The 26,089-nt window shown below is 36.6% G+C and overlaps 1 protein-coding gene across 1 annotated transcript; it reads right to left on the bottom strand.

Moving 5' to 3' along the window:
• Positions 1–9,805: 9,805 nt before the first annotated feature.
• LOC149208257 (20 kDa chaperonin, chloroplastic-like) lies at positions 9,806–15,005 on the bottom strand. The gene is made up of 5 exons (XM_089395972.1): positions 14,640–15,005; positions 14,370–14,549; positions 10,606–10,761; positions 10,364–10,441; positions 9,806–10,175 (listed from the first exon to the last, which is right to left on the bottom strand). Exons 1-5 carry the CDS (start codon positions 14,799–14,801, stop codon positions 10,002–10,004), a joined length of 750 nt encoding a protein of 249 aa, XP_089252098.1. The 5' UTR covers positions 14,802–15,005; the 3' UTR covers positions 9,806–10,001.
• Between the last annotated feature and the right edge of the window lie 11,084 nt (positions 15,006–26,089).

The following is a 26,089-nucleotide window of genomic DNA, read 5'->3' as shown; positions in this document are numbered from 1 at the left end:
TATGGCAAGGACTTCTTTTAGCCCAACAACAAAGATTCTTTCCCTTAGTTATCAAAAGCGACTCTCGAATTCTAATCAATATGGCCAAACAGATTTTGCAGGGGACCCCTGCATACAAAGTGGTCCGCAGCTGACGAGTGACAGAAAGGTTAGAGCTCATAGAACATTGGCTCACCAATAACAGAGCAATTACTTTCAAACACATCAAAACAGATGGCAATAAAATGGCAGATCTCCTGGCAAATTTGGGGGTGGATAGTAATCGGACTCTACATACAGGTTTGTGCAAAATTATTACCAATGTTTCCCATTTACAAGAATACAAGGAACTGGTACAAAGCGATGGAGCGCACCCAGATGCAAGTGATTAATTGGATATTAATGAAGATAAGACGGGAGATCAGCAGGCAGCCGAGCCACATGGCCACCCACGTCCTCCTCCGTGCCAATTTATGGCACAACACTGTCAACCTGCAGGCACCATTAATCTGATACTCAGGTCAAAACAGCGGCACCAGGTTTAAGGCCATGGCAAACGCTGGCCAGAACTCATTCTCCCCCTCCCAACTTAGATGCTCTTGTCCCCCTCAAGCTAAGAAGCCAAACACCCGCATAGTCACAAGGTGACGTTGTTGGCTTCTCAGTGGCGTGGATTTGGGAAATGGCATCCATTTCACCCAAACCACCCATTGCGTTTTGAATGCCACCCAGAACACCTCTGCATCCAAACTAAACAGCATCAGTGATCCCAAAGTGAACTCTACCTCACCAACTACTCATTCTAAATATACCATTGTCATCCCACCACAGATATTTAATCGCCCACCTGCCGAACACACAATGACGCAGCTTCGCCATAGGATGCGCAGCAGACGCAGTAACAATCGCGGTCGTAGCACTCGCTCAGCCTCGCCACCTACCCCTGAACCGGAGACCCCTTCCTCCCCTTCTTCTAATCAATCCAAAAGTCATCTCTCTGGCAAATACCCGCAGCGGCAGAGGTCGGACACAAGCTTATGAGGCCAGAAGAGCGAGCACTACCACCCAAACAACTGGTCCTCCTAACCGCCCTCACTCTTCTTACCACACTACCCAGTTTCGCTTTCAACAGCACGCTGCATCCACCCCGCCATTATTGCCACTATCACAGTGGCATTCAACGAAAATTTGAGTCAGTAGGATGAGCAAGCTACACAGACCCAAGCAAAAGGTGGCCGAAGAGACGCGAGACATGAGTTGGAGAAAATACAAACAAAAAGACAACTACACTCGAGCACAAAGATGGCCATGGCAACACCCTGCATGGCGAGAAAATCGTTGGCTGCAAACATGCAATCAATCGCTGCTCGAGCAACATGCAAGAGGTCAGTGGCAACGAAGGTGGCACATCTGCAGCTGTGATGAAGTGGGATGACTATCGCTATCAAATAGAGGAAAATTCGATGGACTAAGATGACTACAGCTATCGAGTTGTGGAGAAGCCTCCACCAAACGCCTAGTGGGCTCCGCTTGACAACTGTGCTAGCCAAGTTCAGACTTTTTGATTTTTTTCATAAAGCTCTTTCCTAATGTTTTTTTCAATCCAGGTGTTTCATTCTAATTGGATCTTACTCAAGACCCCTGTCTGGGCTTTACTTGTTTTTGTTTATGAATTGGGCCCTGTGGACTTTCATTTTGGGTACATTCACATTGGTTTTCCCTCGATGGGCAGTGATGTTTTTGGGTTTTTGGTTTCATAATTGATATAACTATGTTCAACATCACAAAGGCCAGTACTTTTACCTTTTTCATTAATAAAATAACATTACTTAAATAAAATAAAAAAACATTGTTGCCTATGAATCCAAAACTTTTAATTTCTAGCATAGAAATGGTCTTGGTTATTTTCAGTCTCTTTCCTTTTCTGAACAGTTTTCAGTTTTCTATTGATGATCCTTTTGTAATTTCATGAAGAGGACTTTTTGAACTAAGCAATCCCGTCTGGCTCGCGGATTTGTATGAATCTGGCTCGAGGGTTTGTATGGTATTTTTTATAGGTGACTTGGGGATTAGAGATGAACGATCTTCTATTCGCCGCCAACATTTATTATTGTCTTTTCAGTTTTGGTCATTATAGAATGTTTATGCACGATATATTTAGTCCTTGTTTTGTTTTCGGTTTTATGTTACATGAGCTTGTACTCAAGTGCCTGTAGGTAATGTGATAGCAATAACGTAGGTTATGTGACCGCAGTAATTGTATGACTTTGATTTATTAAGATAAAAAATCACGAATATGTAAACTCCTTTCATGTATATAAAAGAGGTTTTAGATTACATGAGCTGGTACTCAAATGCCTGTAGGTAATGTTACAGCAGCAATGTAGGTAATGTGACAGCAGTAAAGTGTGACTTTCGTTTATCAAGATACAAAATCATGATAAGTTTTTTTTACGGGAAAACAAATAAAAAATATACATTTTATATTTCTAAACGAAGATTTTTACCAGGAAAAACAATATTTTATATACATGTATATATTTCACAATATTTTATAGAAATATACATACTTGCTTACTTTTGTATATTGTAATGTTACAGCAGTAATGAGGTAATGTGACAGCAGTAATGTGTATGACTTTGGTTTATCAAGATACAAAATCACGATAAGTTTTTTTTATATTTTAATGTTACAGCAGTAATGTAGGTCATATGACAGTAGTAATGTGTATCATTTTGGTTTATCAAGATACAAAATCTTGATTACTTTAAATTTCAATTATTTTTTTAAGTTTATGGGAAAACATAAAAATAAAAGTTACACATTTTACATTTCGAAATGAAGAATTTTACTAAGGAGAAACAATATTTTATAGAAATATACATATTTTTACAAGGAAAAACAATATTTTATAAAAATGTACATAATTTTGCGAGGAAAAACAATATTTTATAGAAATGTATATACTTCCTTACTTTCTATATTTGAATATGTTATTAACTATTATGCTAATGAAAACTATTATAATAAAGTAAATAGTTATGTACTCAGTTTATAATAAAATAATAATCTTTATCTTATAAATATTTTATGTTAAATTTTAAGCTTCTGTGGTAGTTTTTTGGAGTAGCATGACCTGAATTATCCACATTTTCATGACCTGAATTATCCACAATATTATGTTCATTCTGTCAGCATTTTGAACCCTAAATAAATTATAGGTTAGTTTTGTTTAATTAATTTTATTATTTTTTATTTTTATTTAACCAAGTATCTAAACTAGAATAATCAAAATTAAAATAATTAAACTAAAATTATTATAATAATCAAAATAAAAATTAATAAAAATTCATATATGTAAAGGTAGGCTTCTATATAAAGATTTATCAATTTCTAGATCTATATATACTATGGTCGGAAGATTCTTCTCTCAAGAAACTATCATCCATATTCTATCAAACGTCGACAGAATGAACATAATACTATGGATAATCCAAATCATGCTACTCCAAATATTTTATGTATTTGTGGCAGTACCAAGAAAAATAAGACGACAGTGAAAAAATTGAGACACCACTAAAGTTAAATGACAAAGCAAGTGCATAGCACTACTAGTTACAAAGCAAGCAATTAATTCAAGAGCTGCATGGAGATCCTCCCATTTAAGGACATTTGTCAATTGAACCATGAATTTAAGAGCTGCATTGAGATCCTCTTGTTTAAGGATATTTTGTAGATTAAGTTGGAAATAGGTGTAATAAAAGAAGCTTAGGCACATTAACTACGAGAACAGACAAGAAGAAAATGTACATTAGCTACACGAACAAACAAAATGGACGTTAGCTACACGAATGAACAAACAAATGGACTTATAAACCAAAAAAATGAAGATCCAACCTCAAGGATGACTAGCAAAATTGAGGGTTACATATAATGCATGAAGGATCATGGAAGCTTAGCCACATTAGCTACACGAACAGACAAATGAAGTTATAAACTCCAACCTCAAGAATGACTAGCAAAATTGAGAGTTGCATATAATGCATAAGGACCATGCAGTGATACGGAAATAATAAAAAAGTTAATGAAAAAAAAAAAAAAAGGACTTTAACCTAATGAATAATTTAAAACGTAAGCACTATAAGCCCAGTGACCAAATATATTAGAGCCAACCCCAAGGGCATTTTCAGAGCCATTTTTTCATAGTGTATATGAAAAAGGCAAAGCCCTTAGAAAACATAATAGGTTAATTAACATCGATGGTTCTAGATGAAGTTTTTCAACTCAAAAGGCTTACATCTGAGGTTGTTCTGTGCTAAAAAGAATTTATAACAACTCTATTGTGATTAGTTGTATTTCATTTCCTCACGCGTTTTGGAATAAAAACACATTCAAGGAAATAGAAAACACATTAGAATGAAGAAACGTGTGAGAAAATAGAAAACATTTTATTAAAAGCTCAAAAATTATCAAAACTTGTAGATATATACAACATGCAAAAAAAATTGTTTATATGAATGTTTAGAAAATGCAATAACCTAGCCAGAATGCTTTTCTGCCATGCAAATTATGAAAATTCGAGTAATATTTTGATAAAATTTGGTAAACATTTTTGTAAATCCACATTACAGTGATCAGATTTCAAAATTTTGAGTGCCCCACAGATTTTTGATGGTACTGAATCCATTCCACCATCAAAAACATGATTCAAACACAGAAAATGCAAGATTTTTTTGATATTTTGTTACCCAGATTCCAGCCACTTTTAGCCTCCAGGCAATTCCTCTACCTCCTCTACCTCGATTGAAAACGCCTTGGAAAACTCCCAAAAATCCCTTTAAAACTTGAAATTACTTTCAATGACCTACAGACACATTTCCCACCCTTCTAAATGCCACAAGGAACCTCAAGAAACATGGGAAATGGGCCAAGAATGGACATTTTATGGTGCCAAGCAAATGAATCATGAGAAAAGCACTAAACCGAATCATCCAATAATATCCCAAAGTGCGATAATAGTTTTCAACTTTTATCAAAAAAGTTCATAAAGAAAAACCATAAATTAATAAAAAAACTAGCAATGCATTTGCGAAGATGCCTTCCCTGCAAATAAAATTATTATAAAAACTAAAAACCAGCAAACGGAGTGTAAGCTGATATTGACTTTCGAAAAGCTAAGCATTTAAATAATTACAAGTCAAGCCTGCAATGAGTTCAAGGAAATATGGAAGGAAAATGACTCACACAGTAAAAGCTAAAAATTAAAAAAATTAAACGGAGTGTAAGCTGATATTGACTTTCGAAAAGCTAAGCATTTAAATAATTACAAGTCAAGCCTGCAATGAGTGCAAGGAAATATGGAAGGAACAGTAAAAGCTAAAAATTAAAAAAATTATTTAAACTAAAAAAACTCTGAGATGAGAGGAAGCAAAAATTAAAATATTTATTTAAAACAAACTTTGAGGTGAGAGAGGAGGATTTGAGATGAGAGAGAAGGAATGAGACACGGTAAAAAACATGTATATATTAAAAAAAAACACACTTGAGATGAGAAAGGAGGAATGAGACAAGGTAAAGGACATGGATATGCGAGAGCAAGAATAACTAGACCGAGTATGCAAGAGAAAGAATAATTAGACAGAGAAAACGACATGCATATACGAGAGATAGATGAGAGAGGAGGAATAATGAGACCTAACGAAAAGACATGGATATGCAAGAGATAGATCAAATAAGCTCATTGAAATATACGAAGGAAAAACATTAACATATTTAAAATATTATCAAATTCACAAAAACACAACTTTAATTCAAAGCTTCATTTGGGTTGGGAATCAAAACTACATAATTCAATATAAATAAATAAATAAAACCATCAAAAGGAGAATAGGAAACCAAGAAACGGAAAAAGCCAACAAAACAGTTAACCAAACGATTAGACTCTTTATACAAAGGCATCTCTACTAGATGTTCATCGCCTAAGCCAAAGTTTAACCATGTAAAATCACATCATGAAATATTAAAGGGTAAATCACTCATTAAAACCAACCCCGCTATTTTTATAATTAAGAATCAAATGTCATTCACAGTAATGAAAAAAGCCATGTCTCAAGAATCAAGTGTCATCAAGAGTAATGAAAAAGCTACATCTTAACCTTTAAGATGTTAGAAACGTTGTCTCATTACTTATTAGCACAGGGATTCTCAAAAGGATGGACATAACGCTAAACAATTTCGAAATAACAACCCACAATATCTCTACAAGTTTCAAAAGAAGGAAATTGAATCAACAATAGGAAATAATTATCAATGTTTATGGATCCAATGTCATGCCTAGATAATCATTTTTTTTTAAATATTGCATCATATAAGATGCAACAATAGTTTAAGGCTTGCTTTTGGATCTTTTGGATCATTCAAGATGACTTGATAACGCAGCTAAGTGAACAAATGGGATGCATGAGTTGGTTGCAGAAGCCCAATGCTATCTTCAAAACACTACAAAACTAGTTAAAAACTAAAACTAGTGGACATGACAACCAACAATGGCTCTCCTCGAAGGAACAAAAGTGATGGGCAAACATCAAAATACCAATAAGGTTAGATTCGTAATTATCTTGAAATCACCATGCAACCAATAGCTTAGATTTGAAAGAAAAAATATTACCAAGAGCAAGATCTTGGCCTGTAAGTCTCATCAACACCCTTCAAATTTAAACTTCGAATATAAAATTAGTTGTGGAAGGAGGCACATCCTACGCGAGGATCATCAATGCACCAATGCATAAAATCTGAAGTTCCACATGAAGATTTGGATAAAAGCAATCTTTGAAAATATGTTTCAAGGGCAATGTGGTCTAAAAGCCCAAATTCTACAATTAAATTATCAACTGCAAACACCAATAATACAAGTGGTTCACCACGAAGTGCCAGTGGAGCAAAAAAATAAAATCCACAAAGACATTGATGGAGTCCAAAACTTATTACTTGCAACTCCTCTAGAAGCTAGAGACATATACAGCATAGGGCATGAATTCTGTCTTAAACCACATTCCAAGGTTGGTAACCCCAAAACAAAACAAGCTTTATAAAAGAGGTCACACTCTAAAAGAAGTTGAGAGAACAATGACGGAAAATGGCAACCCAAAAGTCGCCATGCCTAGACAAGTTCACCATAGAATTCTTTCAAGACTGTTGTAGTTCACCATAGGGTCCTTTCAAGACTGTTGTGTAATCATAGGGGAAAATGTCTGCAAGAAGTCCTCCAAGCATTTAACTCCACTTTCCCTTCATACCCAATTGCTCCCACTTTCCTGAATTTCCCTTCATACCCAATTACTCCACTTTCCTGTCTCACACCCAAGGAAGACAAGGCTAATTCTCCAAACAAATTTAGACCGATTTCACTCTAAAATATGATGTTTAAAATCATATTTAAGATAGTAGCGAACACACTAGTAGAGCCAATCATGTCCTACCGAATTTCACATGTTCAGGGAAGCTATATTGGAGGATATTTAAGATAATAGCGAACATAATTGTAGAGTCAATCATGTCCTACAGAATTTCGCATGTTCAAGTAAGCTATATTGGAGGATATTTAAGATAATAGCAAACACACTAGTAGAGCCAATCATGTCCTACAGACAGAATTTCACATGTTCAAGGAAGCTATATTGGATGATATTTAAGATAATAGCCAACACACTAGTAGAACCAATCATATCCTACAGAATTTCACATGTTCAAGGAAGCTACATTGGAGAACATCATATTATTGCTTGTGAGACCATTCACTCCTCCAAGTCAAACCAAAAACCAAGTATGTTATTAAATTTGGCATGCCCATCCCTTGTAATCATTTAAATTGGAACTTCTTAGTTCAAATGCTATGGGTGTTTGGATTTAGTCAGTGTTGAGTTAGCTAGGTCAAAATGCTTATCTCCTTATCCTTCTTTACTCTAGTTAATGGCTCCCTCACCCTCCCATTTAACCTATCTCGCTGTGTCAAACCAACATATCCCATATCTCCCTTTTTTGTGGGATAGACATATCCCATATCTCCCTTTTTGTGGGATAGAAATCTTCATCATGACATAACTTTCAAAACTCAAGGTCCCTCTAGCTATATAGTAACAATGTTCCCTTTTTCCACCTTCAATTTGCCGATGACAGAATGGCAACTCTATCAATCAAGGCAAAATCCTTTGAAGAATTCATTTTCTTCTTCAAAACTTCGTTATCACCAAGTGCAACATACTTTGAATCCTCATTTCTCCAAAAATATTATTCCTTCAAACTTCCTCAGGGCCCTTCAAAATTCCTCAGAACTCCTCTCCTTGAGAATTCATTGAAAAATATTACTTGAGAAGGACCTCCTTCCCAAGCTTGACCATAAGCTCAACACCACCTTCAAATCTCTCGCTCTCCCAATCAAATTAACTTTGCTTTAAATTCGTGTTTACACTAGACCTCATGCTTTTTCAAGAGGCCTACAAATTCTCAACCTTCAAATTCTTCACAAGGTAAAGATATGGTGGAGGAAACTCAACACTGAATAAGCACTATGGGGGATAAAATAGGATGCAAGAGACATCAAAGCACAAGGTCTTCTAAGAATGGAGTGGAACCAACTAGGACCTCTGATATAAAACAATGCTCATCAAATCAAAATTATTGTCCAAAACTAGTGTTTCTGTAAAACCAGAGATGAGCATTGAGAAGTTTACAAATTTCAGATAATTCTTGGGAACTAAAACCTCAACAAAGCAAGCGGCAAATTTTTCAACAATCGAAAATCTGTTCCACATCCTGAACAAAGCTTTGTATATACTACAAAGTATCATAAATTACGATGGGTACTACTGTATACCTACCATACTATCATAGTATAGCAACCATTGCATGCCAACCAAGCAATAGTGAAGAGTAGAGTGTTGCCAAGTACGACAAGTGTCAACAAACAAGGAGTTCAGTTTGAACTTTGAACACTAGCTTAATTGGTGAAGAGCGAAATATTGAACTGAGTTACGTTTGACCTCTAAATTTCACTACTTTGAAATTCATCTAGTTACCTAATTATAAATTCGAATTAGGGAACCCACGATATCCATAAAAAGAGTGATCGTAATGTGAAAAGATCTAGAAATGGGGGGATCTGTAAAGAAGCGCAAGAGATGAAAGAGCTCTGATGAACAGAGTGTTCAAAAGTGTTCCGAGCTTGATCAAACTCTTAATTTGTCAAGATATGATGCATTTAATACGATTCTAAGATATATATATCCTATACAATTAATAGGTGAGCTAGACTGATCCCAATGAATTAACCATACAAGCTAGATAGACTTAACTAGCCCTACATCCCTGCTAGTTAACTAAGATCAAAATCATCAACTATATTTGACATCTACTCCCGATCGAGTTATATTTGAACACTGAACTCTACCAAAATGCCTTTAATGGAATTTTATTTGAAACCTTAACTCCACCACTTCAAAATCAAAATCAAGTGTATCTGGCATGTGCCTTCCCAGTGAAGGAAAAATAAATATCAACCGTATCTATCATGTCCCATAAGCCATCCACAATCCAAAGTGTAATCTGTCCACACACTACTCAATCCGATACAATATATTTTTCTACAGCTCTACAGAACTCTCAGACACAAAGTTCAGAGCCAAGTATATAACAAGAACCATTAATAGAATATCATTATAACGTTTAAACCTTGATTAACATCTCTATCCTATTTCGTTGGTGCTTTAGGAGCCAAACTAATGAATTAAAAAATGATGTGTCAAGCATTATTAATTACAACAAGCCCCGAAATTAAGTATTGACTTGCATATATTATACTGATTTGCAGCATATGCTTGCACTTGTTATGCACATAAAATTGCTGGCAAATTTACTCTGGACAGTTGCACATGCCCATGGTTTGACACACTTCAATTCTCACATTCTTCTACAACATCCAATTAAAGCCGCACTAACAACAATTACTGGGCATTCAATATTAAAGCTAAGAGAGTACAGCCAACACATCTGACACCCTCAATGTCACGTATTCAGATCCATCACCACTTTTAAATTCATTACCAGCAAATTTCGAGTATAGAACAGTATTTCCAGCAGTTACTGACATTGGCTTCCTCTTTCCTTCTTCATCATAAGCACCAGGTCCTACTGCAATTATCTGCTTACATGCAAATATGTAATAGAACTCAAACTTTCAAAAATGCCATCACATATTTTCTAATAAGCTCTATTTTATGCTCGGACTAGATTTAAAACATAGGAAATGTAATCAGAGTTTGTTTCTGAAAATAAAGTTGCCTGTTAGAATACTTTAAGCATGCTACCAATCCCTATATTTTAACATACCGTTCCTATAGAAGGTTTCTCCTTAGCACTTTCAGTGAGGAGCAGACCACCAGCTGTCTTCTCTTCTGCCACTGCAACCTGTAGCATACATTCAACCCTCAGAGATTTTATGAAGAGGATATACAGCTTCCATGCTCAAATCCCCAATTTCAATTTGCCCTGAATATTTTATCCAAACCCCTCTAACAATTTGAACTAAAATGTTATATTGCTACTAAAACTCGTTGCCATCAAAATCTTACCTTAATCAAAACTCGATCATTCAATGGCTTCAAATCCTTGATATCATCTGTATCAAGAACCCCCACAATGTCATCTTCCTTTACAAGAAGATGATTAACTCCATTGAATTCAATCTCTGTGCCAGCCCACTTAGAATACACAATATTTGCACCAAGCTGCAAAGTACAAACACAATGGTGTCATACTCCCTTTAACTATATTTAACCCACATGCTATTGTCTTAAATTGACCACAATTATTATCGATATGACAAGCCATTGAACCTTATGCAGTCTTGCAAAATCTAAAGCCAAGAGTTGTATAAACCTGGACATACTTCTCAAACTATCGAATTCTCTGCTAAAAAGCCACATAGGGATGAGTGTGCAAATGCTAAATCGGTAAATTCCAACACAAATTATGATTTTCATTCATATACATTAGTATTTTTAAGTCTAAAATCATAATAAAAACTATGATTTTCATTCATATACATGAGTGGCTTTTAAGTCTAAAATTATATATTAATGCTTGTAAGTCTAAAATCATAATAAAAACTATGATTTTCATTCATATACATGAGTGTTTTTGAAGTCTAAAATCATAATAAAAACTATAGCCGATATCCTTTTGCATAATTGCTTGTCGAGAAACCTGAACTCAACAAATAAATATTTTCAAACCACCTTAAGAAAGGGGAGTAAAATTCAGTAACCACTGCAACACTCAAACCTATGAACTTCATAGCATCAACCACAATCATGTGATTTTATATTTCATAAACTAGTCATTTGGCTCATTAGCAAGCCTGGGAAATGCTTTTCCATATTCTACGTGGATAGAAATCAACACTCCCATTTCAGTATCTGCTTTCATTTTCATGGGATGCTTACTTTATCTGGAAGCTAGCTGCAAAGAATTGCAGAAGATCCTTTGCTCCTGTAATCAAATGTCAGTCCTTTAAGCATCATAATGTTGTAGCATGTAGTTCAGTGGCAAAGCAGCCCAATGACCAGAAGGCAAACCGTAGGTTGATTACTAACCAGTTCAATTTTCATTGCGAATAAAAACAAGGTGCTGAGGTGTACTGATAGTGGCTTGAAGCAGGGTTTTAGAGATAGAAAACCACAACTTCATGTTGAAACCGTAAAGGACACCCATCATGAAATGGTCACATAACTCAGTGACAGAGCAGCCCACCGGGTTTGGGTTTGGATTACAAATTCACTTCCTATTTCTTTTGTTGGAATTTGCTTCAAGGAACGCACCTGGGGTTGGGAGCTGCATCCCATGACACAGATGGAGTTCCTTCAGCTTCAATGCCATGTTTTGGACTAATTATTGTCCAGAGATCGTGGAATTTATGCAGCTAGCCTATTCCCTTTTCAAAAAAAAAGCCTTTAAAATCAAGTAGTCCATGACAGGAATAGAGATTTAAAGGACGGTCTAATACTCTGCCAATCCCACCTATGAACCATAGTTACAAAACTTAACTAACGTTTCTACGCAAAATGGCACTTTTTCTCGTATTTAAGCTATATAAATTCATGAAACAGGCCACCACAATTTTCATCAGTCTCGCAAGTAAAATTCACGAACACGTGAAAAGCTATGGCTAGTAGTCACAGGTCAGATTCGACCCATGAGGGTAATTAGGGCAAAACACACTGCCATCAACTCAGACACCAGCAACAAGACAATTCCACTCGTTTTCTCAGCCTTGTTCTATGACTAGTGATTGAACCAAGACCACATTTGAAATTCAAGTATATTTCACCATACAGACATTTCAGATCCATCAGATGGAAACATCACCTCTCAAATTTCAGGAAGAACTCCTACGCTAGGAAGTGTTGCAATAATCTTCCAAGTCCAAACTGCCTCCAACAATTCTTTGGAAACAAGTCAACTGAATTGAGACACCTCTTTGGAGGCTGACTTAGCCTGGAGTCACGAGTTTGACTCCTGAGTAAGACTCGTCTTGAACTCCCAAGTCAAATTATTTACACTGACTTAGCTAGCTTGATTCACATGTTAACTTGTTTTTCTCTAAGGGATTCACAATAAAGAGGATTTTACAAAATCAAGTGTGTATACCGTCGTCTAGAATACTAAATTGACGACTTGGCAAACTTGATTCACAAGTTAAACTTGTTTTATGTAAGGGATTCATTATAAACAGGATTTCACAAACTAAAAACCGTATACCGTCTAGAACACATGGAACTTTGTAGTACGTGATATCCTCTCTGTACTTAAATGAAGCCGTTGACCAAAAAAATCATTACTTTACTTATCTATCATTTCCCCAAGTTAACTCCGAAGTTAAGACTGGTATCTTCCATGCTAATAATCATCGATATTTACTTGGAGACTTGTCATTATTGTAGGCTCTAGAGTCATGATCACATGAATTCCACTAATTCACAAGTGGGTCAGCCTTTTTCTAAGTGCTTTTCTGCGGACTTCGCAGCAAGAATTCCAGTAATTCACAGTTAGTAGACCCTTTTCTAAGTGTTTCATAGCAGACTTTACTGCAAACGTTGTACGCCAAATCTAAGAGGTCCACAGCTCGCTCCAGGACTCAATCCTTTGAAACACCGAGAGAGGAAAGTGCTTCCTGTGTGCTTCGCTACAAATATTTAAATACCAGGTTTAAGAGGTCCAGGATTTGATAAAGGGCTCGTCCCGTTAAAATACAAAGGAGATTACAATGAAATAAACCTGGAATGGAAAGCTCAACACTCCATCAACCTTCAACAGTGGATTCCTTGCCCATTATCAACTGAAAGAAAAGAATCTTGCTTTCAGTAATGACAGACAAGCAAATTTAAGGTTAAACCCCAACTATACCACAACCTAAAAAACTTCCACACTCCAATTCTCTTCCAGCTATTTCTTGCAGAAACTAGCAGAACAAATTTCAACTAGCAGAACAAATTTCAACCAACACAAACCTGCGTTCCCATAATTCAGAACTAAACTTCGTCAATAACCCCCCGCGCTATATTTTTTAATCGGAGTTAAGAAATCCCCCAGAGCCTAAATATTGTATGGTCTGAGAAAAGCAAGCATAGTTTAAATAACGAAAAGGTGATGTCTTCGTTTCCTCATAAGCCCCATTTACAACCCCATAAACCCATTTGCAAGTTGTTATTGACCCTACCACTTTGCGTTTGTCATTTTTCTCCTGGGAAAACAATGCGACATGGTATTTCTAATTGATGCAAGGTAGTCATTGTAAATCCGAACGCAGATGAACAGCTACAGTATGAACCAATAACAGGTATTCAGGACTGGACTGGAAATGTCAGCCTCCGAGGATTAAAATCCAAGTTGAGGCCTTGCTCAGACCATGGGCCTACCACAATGGCATTGACCCCTCATTTAGTTTTACGAACCATACCCTGTATTGCCATTAAGCATTTAGGATTGTATCATGATTTCAATCTCTCATAAAGCCCTTAATAGTCGATCCTATCATTTAGCCATACAAGTAATCCCAGCGATCCCTTCTACTGGGAAAAGGACATTTAGCAAGAAGGTATTTATCTTTCTCATAAATCATCCATCAGTTTCCCATAAGCCACATTACACACTGTTAATTGACCACATTATTTACTTGTATATGGGAAGAGGGCATTTTCAATAAACCACATTACATGCTCTTAGTTGACCTTGTTATTTACTTATACAAGTCTTCTCATATGTTGGGGAGAAATTCATAATACGATCAAATTAAGGATGAAATGCCGATAACCAAATAAGGATAGGATGTATGTACCGGAACTGAAATCGGAATCTGTGTCTTGCCAACAGTCTTGGCATCGCCAAGAGCCACAACCTCTCCCCCTTCGGGTCTTTTCTGAGATGTGGCGGGTAGCAAGATACCGCCTTGGGTTTTCTCTTCCGCCTGCTTAAGCTTAATCAAAACTCGGTCACCCAGGGGCTTCAATGTAGAAAACTGCAATGCAACCCACAAAACAATGAGATTTCATCGCGAAGCACTACAAATGCCGCACTAGTACAGTAAAAATACCCGGATAGCGTGTACCTTGGAAGCCACGGAAGTTGCAGCCCTGACAGAGAGCGTGGTGCAGGAAAAGCGTCTGAGAGACACTGAGGACGACGCCATAGACGGCTTGCTGGGAAAAGCCGGTCTCAGGCCCTCGTAGGACTTCAGAGTAAGGCCCCTGCCCATCTGAGAGGTCGCCATTTCGAAACCCAGGAAAGCTTGACTAAAAGAAATAGGAAAACCTCACGCAGCTACTGAATGATTGGAAGACAAAATGGAAATGAAGTTTTACATACATATATAGATTAGATCAGACAAACTTCCAGATGGTTCTGGTATGCCCTTCAGCAATTTTTTAAAAGATGTTTGTCCTTGTATCAATGTGAACAGAAGAGAAGATGCTGACAACGGTTTCCTCCGTTTAATAAGTCCAGAGGAGTCTAGATTATTCCGGAAAGCTTTAATCCTCGTATTCATTCATATTACTCTAATGAATTATCAATTCACTATAGTAAATTATTAATTTACTATGGTAAAAAAAATGAATAATTAACTTAGAGTTAATGAATAGTTAGTTATCTATAAAATATTTAGGGTAAAAATTGAAATTTGAAAAATTAATTGTAATTATCGTGGATGATATGTAAAGATAGGTATGTTGTGTAACAATCATATTGTATGTATTTTAAATGAGGGTTTGGATATAGATAAATATTCATATTTGTTTGAAATAGTTGTAAATTTTTATATAATGTTTTTTTTATATTTTTCAATATGCAAAGAAGTGGGACAACTTCTTCCTAGTTTTATAATTAAGATAGGCATGTTACGTGACAATGTGGCTTTGAATGTAATTGATTAGGAGATTCTTATTGTATGTGTTTTAGGTGAGGTTTTGGATATAGATAAATATTTATATTTGTTTGAAATAGTTTTAAATTTTGTATGAAAAAAATTATTTTTAATAATTTTTTCAACTCAGTTATTCTAGGTTGGGGTTTGTTTTAATGTTGGCATGATTTGTTTACCTACAAGATGTTCTCACCAAAATTAAATATCAATGTCTTTCGGAAAAAAACCTCTCACCATGAGATTTGAACACGAGAAAACCAACTTGTCTACACCTTATGGGTTCATAGATAATAGTCCTAATCCTTAGAACTATTATTACAATATGGTTTTTTTATCATAGTCTTAATGATTAGTTTAAATGGTTGAACCATTTATTTAAAGTATGTTGTTGATGGGAAGATTATAAGTCACATGTTCAAATATGGTCGAGTCCCCCAAAGTGTGTAGAGCAAAATGTCCATTTCCAACCAGAGGATCACCACACCATTTGGAAAAAAAAACCCCTATAGATTCTTGTCTATTTACCATTACCGATTTGATTGATTGTGACCCAATTTATTGTTAGTCTTTTTAAATAGAAAGAATAAAAAATAACTAATGTGCCACGTAGAATGCAAGCAATGAAACTAAACTAATTTCAAGAGCATAGTAAAGGAACAAATTTGACGGAAGATGGGTAAAAGTTAGAAAACGGAGAGAAAGTAATATACCAACCACAATCAACACCAAACCTCAAGAGGTGGGATTTATTAAAAATCAAAGATAGTTTACAATTACCAAGGAATCACACGAGCTTGTCCTCTTCCAATTAAACGAAGCTAGCATTAATTATTGAGAAAAGAAAATCCATGTCTCATGCCAAAAGAATTAGACATAAAATAGCTTACAAATAATGATAACTTACCAATCTTTAGTGTGTGAGAAAAGAATTAGACATAAAATAGGTTACAAATAATGATAATGTACCAATCTTTAGTTAAAATAAAATAATCAGTGAGCAACAGTCTAACATGAATGAGAATAATCTTATTACACAAGTTTGTAACCCACTGAAAGTCAAAGAAAGAAGAGTAAAAAAATCCAACCCATAACTAAATCTTGAAATCATAAATCTAACTTACAACATACTCTTATTCACATGGTAGAATAGCCTTACACTTGTTGAGGGAAAAAACCCCTACATTATAGAGAAAAATTACATTGATAAAATATTTCTTAAATATTATCTTTTCACTTCAAGAAGCTTGCTCCTTTTCTCTCTCCAAAACCTTCCAATTTCTATTACAATTCATTATCCATCAATAGAACTATATTTCTCTTTTTATTTTACTCATTTGTAGATATCAATTTACATTTCGTAGAATACATGTTATGAGAAAAAACATATATTTTTGTATACACTACTTCCTTCTCTCCTTAATTTATTGTGTAGAGGAATTTTATTAAAATTAAATATTAGTATAAGGTGTTGAAAATGCAACAAGATGATGGAGCTTAGTGAAAAGAAGTCGTCTTCACTAAGTGGGCCCGCAGGCTATTTTTGGCGCAAAGTCTATTTTTAGACTATGTCTATTTTTTGACATATGGATCATTGTCTATGAGTTGCAGGATGTTATTTGTGGATGATTGGTCATGTTGGTAAAAATAGATGGACTTCTATTTTTAGACATATGGGCGGAGTCTATTTTTAGACATATGGGCGAAGTCTATTTTTAAACTGCCAGGCTAAAAATAGAACAGTCGAATATTATTAGCTCATAATAGTATTTGGACTGTAAACATTATCTTATCCTCTTGGAGCACTTCAGTTTGAGCTACAGATGTGGCACATGCAGCTGTCAGAAGGAAATACGCTTTTCTTATGGGTCAGTTGAGCTATTGCATGATGGACTTCAATTAGAACTTAAGTGGTTGAGTTTGGTGGAGTTGATTGAGGAGTTGATGGAGTTGTGTTCAATTTGACTTAGTTGAACTAGTTGTATTTAGTCTAACTGCAGAATACACTAGTGATGAGTGATGTGAATTAATTGTTAATTAATTCATTAATTATTAACTCATAAAGCAACTAAAGAATACATCAGTTAACTCAGTGCATGGACAGTTCAGTGGAGACAGGTGTTAGAGGTGGAGATTGTTGTCAGTTGTGACTATAGTTGTGCATGAGATTTGCACAATCAATGGATTGAGTATTGCCAATGAGGATTGCGTGGTTCAGCCAAGGGAAATACGAGTTTGGATCAGCCATTCTCATTCATTCTCATGCTGGATTGCCAGTGGAGGAGATTTGGACTTGTGACTTGTTCGGATTTGAGCTAGTTTGTGTGTAACAGGTGGAGATAGTACTGAGTACTTGTGAGGAGTATTGTACTATGTATTGTTACATGTTCTCTATCATTATAATATACAGATAGTGTGGGGTTTTCAGTTGTATGCTTTCCCCAGGTTACATACTGTGTTAATGTGCGCATGTGATTGATGTTTCATTGTTTTTAATTCCGCAAAATTGATGATCAACGTAGAGGAGGTTATGTATTATGCATGCATTCCGCAATAGTGTATAATCGGGATAATCTCTGTGAATAAGTGTCATATTATTCAAAATTTCTACATGGTATCAGAGTAGAGTTGATCATCAGATCTATTATTCAGAAAGTGATTACATTTTATTTCTTCAAGTAGAGTCTATAATCGGGCCAGGTAGCCTCTGGATTCATCCTTCTTTTGGAAGGTGAGATATCTGGAATGCCCATACAGTCAATCTCTGTACGAGAAATACTTTGTTCTCACGAATTTTAGATCAGAAGTGGTTGAGTTTTGAGCTGGTGGAATTCGAATTTGCAGCAGTGTTTTCTTGGTGTCAAAGTTGAAATGTCTTTCAACGGATTGCGATTGGAGTATGCTCTTGAAGGCAGCTCGAATTATATTGCATGGAAAGACAGGATGGAGGTGGTGTTAGATGACAATGGGTTGAAGGATTTCATAGAGGCTAAGGTACCAAAGCCTACTGATGCTGCTCACGTTGAGGTTTGGCAAAAGAAGACAACAAAGTGTCGAAGGATTCTGTTGGAGGGCGTGAAGGATCACATTGTATCCAGCCTGCATGGAAAGGCTTCTCCATACTTGATGTGGAAAGCGTTGACATATTTATTCCAAAGCAAGAGCGACCAGAGGAAGTTGCCGCTCAAGGATAAACTCGAAAACATTAAGTGTGAGAATGGAGACAGTATGCCCAAGTATCTCACGAAGTTCACTTGATGTCAGGATGAGCTGGGAAGTGTGGGGGTGACTGTCGATGATGAGGACTTGGTGAGCTTGGCTCTCCTTTGTCTTCCAAAGAGTTGGCATTCCTATTAGGACTCTGTCAATGGTCAGGAGAAATTGCCAGGATGGGAGAGACTTTGGTTGGATCTTGTGCAAGAGGAGATCAGGTGGAATACCAGGGACGAATCTTCATCAAAGGCATCTGATGAAGAAAATTGTGCTTTGGCTGCCAAAGAAAAGAAGGTGAAGGAGAAGGGTTCTCTTTCCGAATCCAGTTCTTCCAATGATGGGAAGAAGTTTGACAAGTCGAAGGTGAGATGCTTTCGTTGTCATGAGTTGGGCCATTATGCTACTAATTGCCCAAAGAAGAAATCCAAGAAGGGATTTGGGGAAGGATCTGAAGGTGAGGCACTTGCTTCACAGTTTGAGTTGGATTTCACACTTTTTGCATGCATGGTTTCATCCATGGTGGGAAGTGGTTGGTTTCTTGACAGCGGAGCTTCTTTCCACATGACTGGTGACAAGAGTTTGTTCAGTACTTTGGAGGAGAAAGATCTCTAGATACTCATAGCGATGGGTAATGATGAGAAGTATAATGTCTCAGGTGTAGGCATGATTATTTTTCAAAGGGAGCATGGAGCTCGCCTTACCTTGACCGATGTCAAGTATGTACCAGGATTGAAGAGAAACTTGGTGTCGATCGCGATGCTGGAAGACAGAGGCTATGATGTAGTCTTTAGTAAGGGAAAGGTTTTCCTTGGACACATCATCACTAGACAGGTGAAGCAGATTGGTTCACGGGTCAAGAACCTATATGCTCTTGAGGTTCAAGATGCATGCAAAGCCTTGAGCAGCGAGGCAACTGATGGAGACTTGGTGGTTGAGAGGGAGCGTATATTACCTCTCAACATGCAGAGCCAGAAGAAGTCTCAGACGATTGTGGAGGAGCCACGATTAGTTCAGCAACTTCAGGAGGTTGTGGAGCAGCCACAATAAGGGAAGCTGAGAGGAGATCGAGTAGAGACATCTACTCATGCAGAGACCTCCAGTAGGGGGAAACTTCGAGCCAGGTGGGCTGAGGGATCACATGCAGCCATACCTCCAGGTAGGAGGTGGGGCGATATAGAGTGATTGTCCCAAGGAGGAGGGGCAAGATCCTTGAGGTACCCAACCTCTTGGATGAGACCTTTCTACGGGAGCCCCGATGTGGAGTAGCAGGAACTGACTGATTGGGTAGAGACAGATGCAGATGGAGCGGCAAAGAGAGAAATAGTGTAGGGAATCCCAGGACAGCGCATAGCTAGCAGGCTGCAACAATGCGAGAGGCACAAGTGTTTTGCACAGTGCTAGGTGGCACGGAGAGGTGTGCAATGGTGCGAGATGTATGGAGATGTTGCAGTAGCGCAGATGTCAGAGAAGGAGCACTTGTTAGCAGCAGGTAGAGCTTCAGCATCCGAGTATGTTCCTAGCCCAATAGAGTGGTCAGTTGGGAGTGTTTTTGTTCCAAGTGTTGTTGGAGCAAGTGGACCGGGCAAATGTGTTGCATGCAGAACATTCTAGAGTTGCAGGATAGGGGTTGCAGATAATCCATATCTTGTTGAGAGGGAGTGTTGAAAATGCAACAAGATGATGGAGCTTAGTGAAAAGAAGTCACCTTCACTAAGTGGGCTCGCAGGCCATTTTTGGTGCAAAGTCTATTTTTAGACATATGGATCATTGTTTATGAGTTGCAGGATGCTATTTGTGGATGATTGGTCATGTTGGTAAAAATAGATGGACTTCTATTTTTAGACATATGGGCGGAGTCTATTTTTAGACTGCCAGGCTAAAAATATAACAGTCGAATATTATTAGCTCATAATAATATTTGGACTATAAACTTATCCTCTTGGAGCACTTCGGTTTGAGCTACAGATGTGGCACATGCAGCTGTCAGAAGGAAATACGCTTTTCTTATGAGTCAGTTGAGCTATTGCATGATGGACTTCAGTTAGAACTCAAGTGGTTGAGTTTGGTGGAGTTGATTGAGGAGTTGATGGAGTTGTGTTCAGTTTGACTTAGTTGAAGTAGTTGTATTTAGTCTAACTGCAGAATACACTAGTGATGAGTGATGTGAATTAATTGTTAATTAATTCACTAATTATTAACTCATAAAGAACTAAAGAATACATCAATTAACTCAGTGCATGGACAATTGAGTGGAGACAGGTGTTAGAGGTGGAGATTGATGTCAGTTGTGACTATAGTTGTGCATGATATTTGCACAATCAATGGATTGAGTATTGCCAATGAGGATTGCGTGGTTCAGCCAAGGGAAATACGAGTTTGGATCAACCATTCTCATTCATTCTCATGCAGGATTGCACAGTGGAGGCAGGCAAGCAGCGAAGGAGATTTGAACCTGTGACTTGTTCGGATCTGAGCTAGTTTGTGTGTAACAGGGGGAGATAGTACTGAGTACTTATGAGGAGTATTTTACTATGTATTGTTACATGTTCTCTATCATTATAATATACATATAGTGTGGATTTTTCAGCTGTATGCTTTCCCCGAGTTACATACTGTGTTAATGTGCGCATGCGATTGATGTTTCATTGTTTTTAATTTCGCAAAATTGATGATCAATGTAGAGGAGGTTATGGATTATGCATGCATTCCACAATAGTGTATAATCGGGATAATCTTTGTGAATAAGTGTCATATTATTCAAAATTTCTACATAAGGTTGTATTTTCTTGTCTTACCTATTTTAACAAATTTGTTATTTTTCTATATAAACCTTTTTTTCTTAATCAAGATTAATGTATTAATCATCACTTATATACTCACAAAAGTGGAGATTTCATATGGGTTCCAAAAAGTTTTGCCTCAAATTAGTCAAGTTATATGCATGTGAATTCTTTGTTTTGAACTCTAGTCTTGAAACTATGTAATGTTAGTTATATGTTGTTATGCACCAAATATACAAATAGCATAAAAATAGAATGAGAAGTAAAGCCTTTCTTAGGTAGAAACCTCCTTTTAAGATATAATAAATGTACAAGATGGGATGATTTATGAAATTAAGTCTTTGTCCTATATATAGGAGACAAAGGGTATAATTAAAATTAAGTACTACAAAAAGAATGATGTGTAGCAAATACTTTTATCTAACCTCCCCAAAAAATTTATCCTTTCTTTGTTTATATGGTAGGTTGGTCAAAGAGGTGAGTGGTCAAAGGTTTTTTCATTATGTGCCTTAATCACACTAGTGCCCTTGTGCTTACACAATGTGGTGCACTAGCGATCATTATTCCAGCGTAAAAAAGAGCACCAATGTTTTTTTATTATGTGCCTTAATCACACTCGTGCCCTTATGTTTACACAATGTGGTGTACTAGCAATCATTATTATTATAAATTATTAAAATATATATATTTTATTTAAAATTATAAAAAAGCATAATAGTGCTCCATTGTAAAAAAGAGCACCAATGCGCACTAGACAAATGCACTAGTTTAGGATGAAGGCTTTTTTTACTATTTGTTGTGATGTGATAACAACCCCTATCATTTTTGTTTCCATTAGTAAAAATAATGGGGACCCTTAAATTTCTAAACCTTTTAATTTTTCCCTTTCTACAAAAATCCAAACCTTGTTCATATACACTTAATTTCTAGTTGTAAATTCCCTTTTGTAAATACATTTAATATCTTTTCATATTCAAATGTATCAAGCGCCAAATTTTTTTATTGAGACATCTTACCAATACTTAAAATAAATTTTTAATATTCCATCCAATCCATAAGATTCAATGCATCCTAATTTGATGGATTGTCCCTTCAATTAACAATTTTGCCCTTTTTGTCAATTAGTGGAAATATCTATGTTCTTGGGATATCGATCATCAAAGGTACATCCCCATGGACAATTTTTTAACTCCCCATGGTCTGGAGTTCCCAACAACCTGACTTTTCTGGAGTTTGAGGAGTGATAATTCCTACCAATGCATTACAATATATGGTAGGATTCTTTTCTTCTTTCTTTGGGGTTGTTCCGGCCCATCCACATGGAATTGCCCATGTCAGATATTGACACTTTCATAAAAAAACATAATCTTCGTTATCTAATATCCAATAATTAAGTTCATCATGATTTAGCTAGCTAAATAAGAGTTTAATAAATGTTTGGGCCTTAAGCACCTTAAACAAATCTATCACAACCTCTTGCACTCTTTTTGCAACTTCAATGCTCAATTCATTGAGCCTACTGCCAATTTCTTCACAATTGTTTTCATATTGCTTGTGTTACTTATATTAGTAATGACTAAGAACTGAAAATAATAAAAGAATTCTTGAACAAGCCATTGCCCAACTATATTTCTAAGTGTGCAATTATTGTGTGTTCTCTGCTAATTCTTGCATCTTCCTACAGAAATTTGCAAACTTCGCTCTTCGACTAACTATAACAAGGATTATCATGGCTCCTAGAAAGGGAAAGAAGTAAAAGTGGGATCAGCAGACCGAGGATCCAGATGTAACCTAAATTCTACTTTCTTCTCAGACACCACTTATAAATTACATCCAAGGAACAAGTCCTCGTTCAAAATTTACAAGTTCCTAGAAGAAGTGAACTATTCAGGCTCAAAAATTGAAGACGATGCCCCTTTTTGAGATATTGCAAAGTTTGGTTTATACAAGATAGCAACCAAACCCACGTTGGTTCCTTACACAGACATGGTCCATTGGCAATTTGACCATGTGAACCTTTTGATGCAAACCATGTGCAATAACCAAATGGTCATTATTAGATCCTTTAGGCCCAAAGATATACATGTAATGCATCAACTTCCTAAACCCAAAATCATTTATAATGGTGTTTCTCTCCAACAATTTCATAATGGAGAGTGTGTACAATTTGATTTAGATATGCCTCGATTGATTTGAAATTGATGGGCAAGCAAAAATAAATTCCATATAGAAAGCTCCCAAAGTTATTCTACTACCTCCTACAAGGTAGGACCTTTCTATGTTGCCACCTTGATTTTCCAATTATATGGCGAGAAGAATCCTTCTCACTTCTAACAAGAATGGGCCCCCATCATGCACAGAGCATTACATGATTTTGTCTTCAACTGGGTTGACATCCTATCCAACAACCTCTATAAGCACATTGAAATGTTCCTTAAGATGAAGGTAAGAGGAGGAACTCCCTCATTTTATATGTTAGTTTATTTGGTAGATGCCATATGTATTCAAACCCTTTTCCCTCTAATGAATTGGCATTAGAGTCCTAGTTCTGGACATGTGCACATTTACCATGCTAAATTGTGGGAAGAAAATGCCAAGGATAATTTTTATGAAATTTGTCATTGTGTAAAATTCCCTCTCCATGAGAGAATTTTTGGTTCCTTACCCTCGAGGTTTACAAACAAAGCCATGAAAATTTTGGACCAAATTAGTGATTGGTATGTGGAGGAAACTTTCTCTTACATCAAATTTTATGGATGTTTTTCCCCTCCTTGTGATTTACTTAGGTTTTCCTTGGATAGGCTTGTGCTCCAGGAGATAGCTTATTAAACGGTAGGCATAGGCTTAGCTAGAGACCTATAAGTCCCAACAAATAAAATATGGCCCTCATTCCCTATTCACATTGGCCCTTATACCTTATCCAATGTGCAACATGCAAAGAATGAAGCCTTAACAACAGAGAATGTCAAATTTGTCATATATTGCGTTCAAAAGGCATGATCCCTTGAAGGTTATATCTAAACATTGTATTCAAACAAGTGTAAAGAAGTATGTCCATGAAGAATCACCATTTGCTTATATTTTTACCAAAGTCAAGTCCTTTTTCCCCAAAACCAAAGTCAAGTCCTATCAAGAGGTTTTGTACAAAATACAGGAGCTCCCTAATGATACACATGTTGATTTTCTGGCCTTTCAGAAAAAAGGAGGAGGTTCCCCCTACCAATCTTATACAAAGAAAGTGTAGAACATGCTCAAGCAAATCCTGAAAGTTTTATCTCAGCACCTGGTACCCAAGCATCAATTTCTCAGATACAATAAGCACCTAAAGGGAAAACTCGACCAGTAAACCCTCCTCAACAACAATATGACATCCCCTGGTTGACATTTCTCTCTTATAAATAATTGTAATTATTTTAAAAATGGATGAGAAAGGGACATAGATTCCATTGCTTGCAGAAGGAGTTTGCTTGAGGAGATTATTGTTCTTAAAATATCAGCCTTGGTTAGCTGAAAAAAATTTATTGTGTCGATTATGAATTGAATTTAACTAAAAGAGGAAGGTCTGGTCGAAGTGTCCTTCAACTCAAACAACAAGAAAATAAAGGAAAGTAAATTAAGAGTGGCATGGGGTTGTGTTGTCAACTCATGGATTATTGTGCAAATCATAGGAAGCAAGGCAATTAATTTGTTTGGAAAGGAAGGAATGTGGGGGCATTCATTAATCATTTTTTCATACATACACTCTCGCTTGCTCACGCATAGGAAGGAGACATCTGCAGAGAACACAACATTCATACGGGTTGTGTAAGAACACAAAGCAGAGAGGGAGATCAAGTGATCCCTAACATTGAGTCCAATCCTGGAAAAATGGAACACTAACTGAGAACCCTCTAAGGGAGGCTTGCTAGGTGATTTGTTTCAGAGAGTGTGGCTTTCTTGTAAGGCTAAAGAAACCACTAGAAGTTTTCATATTGATGAACCTATTAGATTGGGAAGAACCACTCAGGTGTTTGTGAGGGACGAAGAACCACCAAGAGTTACCTTGGGGCTAATGCTCTGGTGCTTAACTCACTGATGAACTGCCTGGAGAAGTGATTTCTTTAACCCATTAATAACTAAACCACTAAAGAGTCTTCCTTATAGTGTACTCTCTTCTGCTGAAAGTGAGCCAGATTTATTTGTATTATGAAAAGTTGGCATGATTGTGAATATGCTTGAATAGTGTTATAACACCCTCCTCCCACATCTACCCAGGTAACTAGCCAACCGAGGTAAACATGTGACGAGAGGCTCCTATGATTGGATTCAACCTCCTGGGTGACATTAAGGAAGTGGAATTGATGGAAACACATCATACAAACCTTCCACATCAGTAACAAGACTCCTAAGAACCATCCCAACCTTTTTAGCAACTAGACCTTGGGTCCCACTAAGGTTTTATACCACTTGACCCCTAGACACTCCCATGATATGGACCTGACAACGTCTAGGAGGCTCTAGATGCTCTCATGATAAGGCAGGCCAGCGTCTAGGGATTGTTTTGCTCAGTGTTGTGCCAACGTCCCCAAGATTTGAACCATTTTTTCAGGCCCAGAGCCCAGGTCATTGCCCAAAATTGAATGACACCTTCAGAACATAAAGATAACA

Source organism: Pinus tabuliformis, chromosome 1_2, assembly GCF_031772625.1.
Source record: "Pinus tabuliformis cultivar Carrire ecotype Pingquan chromosome 1_2, CPIR1, whole genome shotgun sequence".
NCBI classification, from domain to species: domain Eukaryota; kingdom Viridiplantae; phylum Streptophyta; class Pinopsida; order Pinales; family Pinaceae; genus Pinus; species Pinus tabuliformis.
The sequence above is the reverse complement of the archived record's forward strand: the minus strand, read 5'-3'. Positions and strand labels throughout refer to the sequence as shown.

Excerpts from the sequence above, each read along its gene's own strand:
- LOC149208257 (XM_089395972.1), bottom strand. The coding sequence starts at position 14,801 with ATGGCGACCTCTCAGATGGGCAGGGGCCTTACTCTGAAGTCCTACGAG. Across the intron at positions 10,442-10,605 it reads ATGATCGAGTTTTGATTAAG|GTTGCAGTGGCAGAAGAGAA; the intron begins GTAAGATTTTGA and ends TGTATGCTACAG. Across the intron at positions 10,176-10,363 it reads AGAAACCTTCTATAGGAACG|ATAATTGCAGTAGGACCTGG; the intron begins GTATGTTAAAAT and ends GCATGTAAGCAG.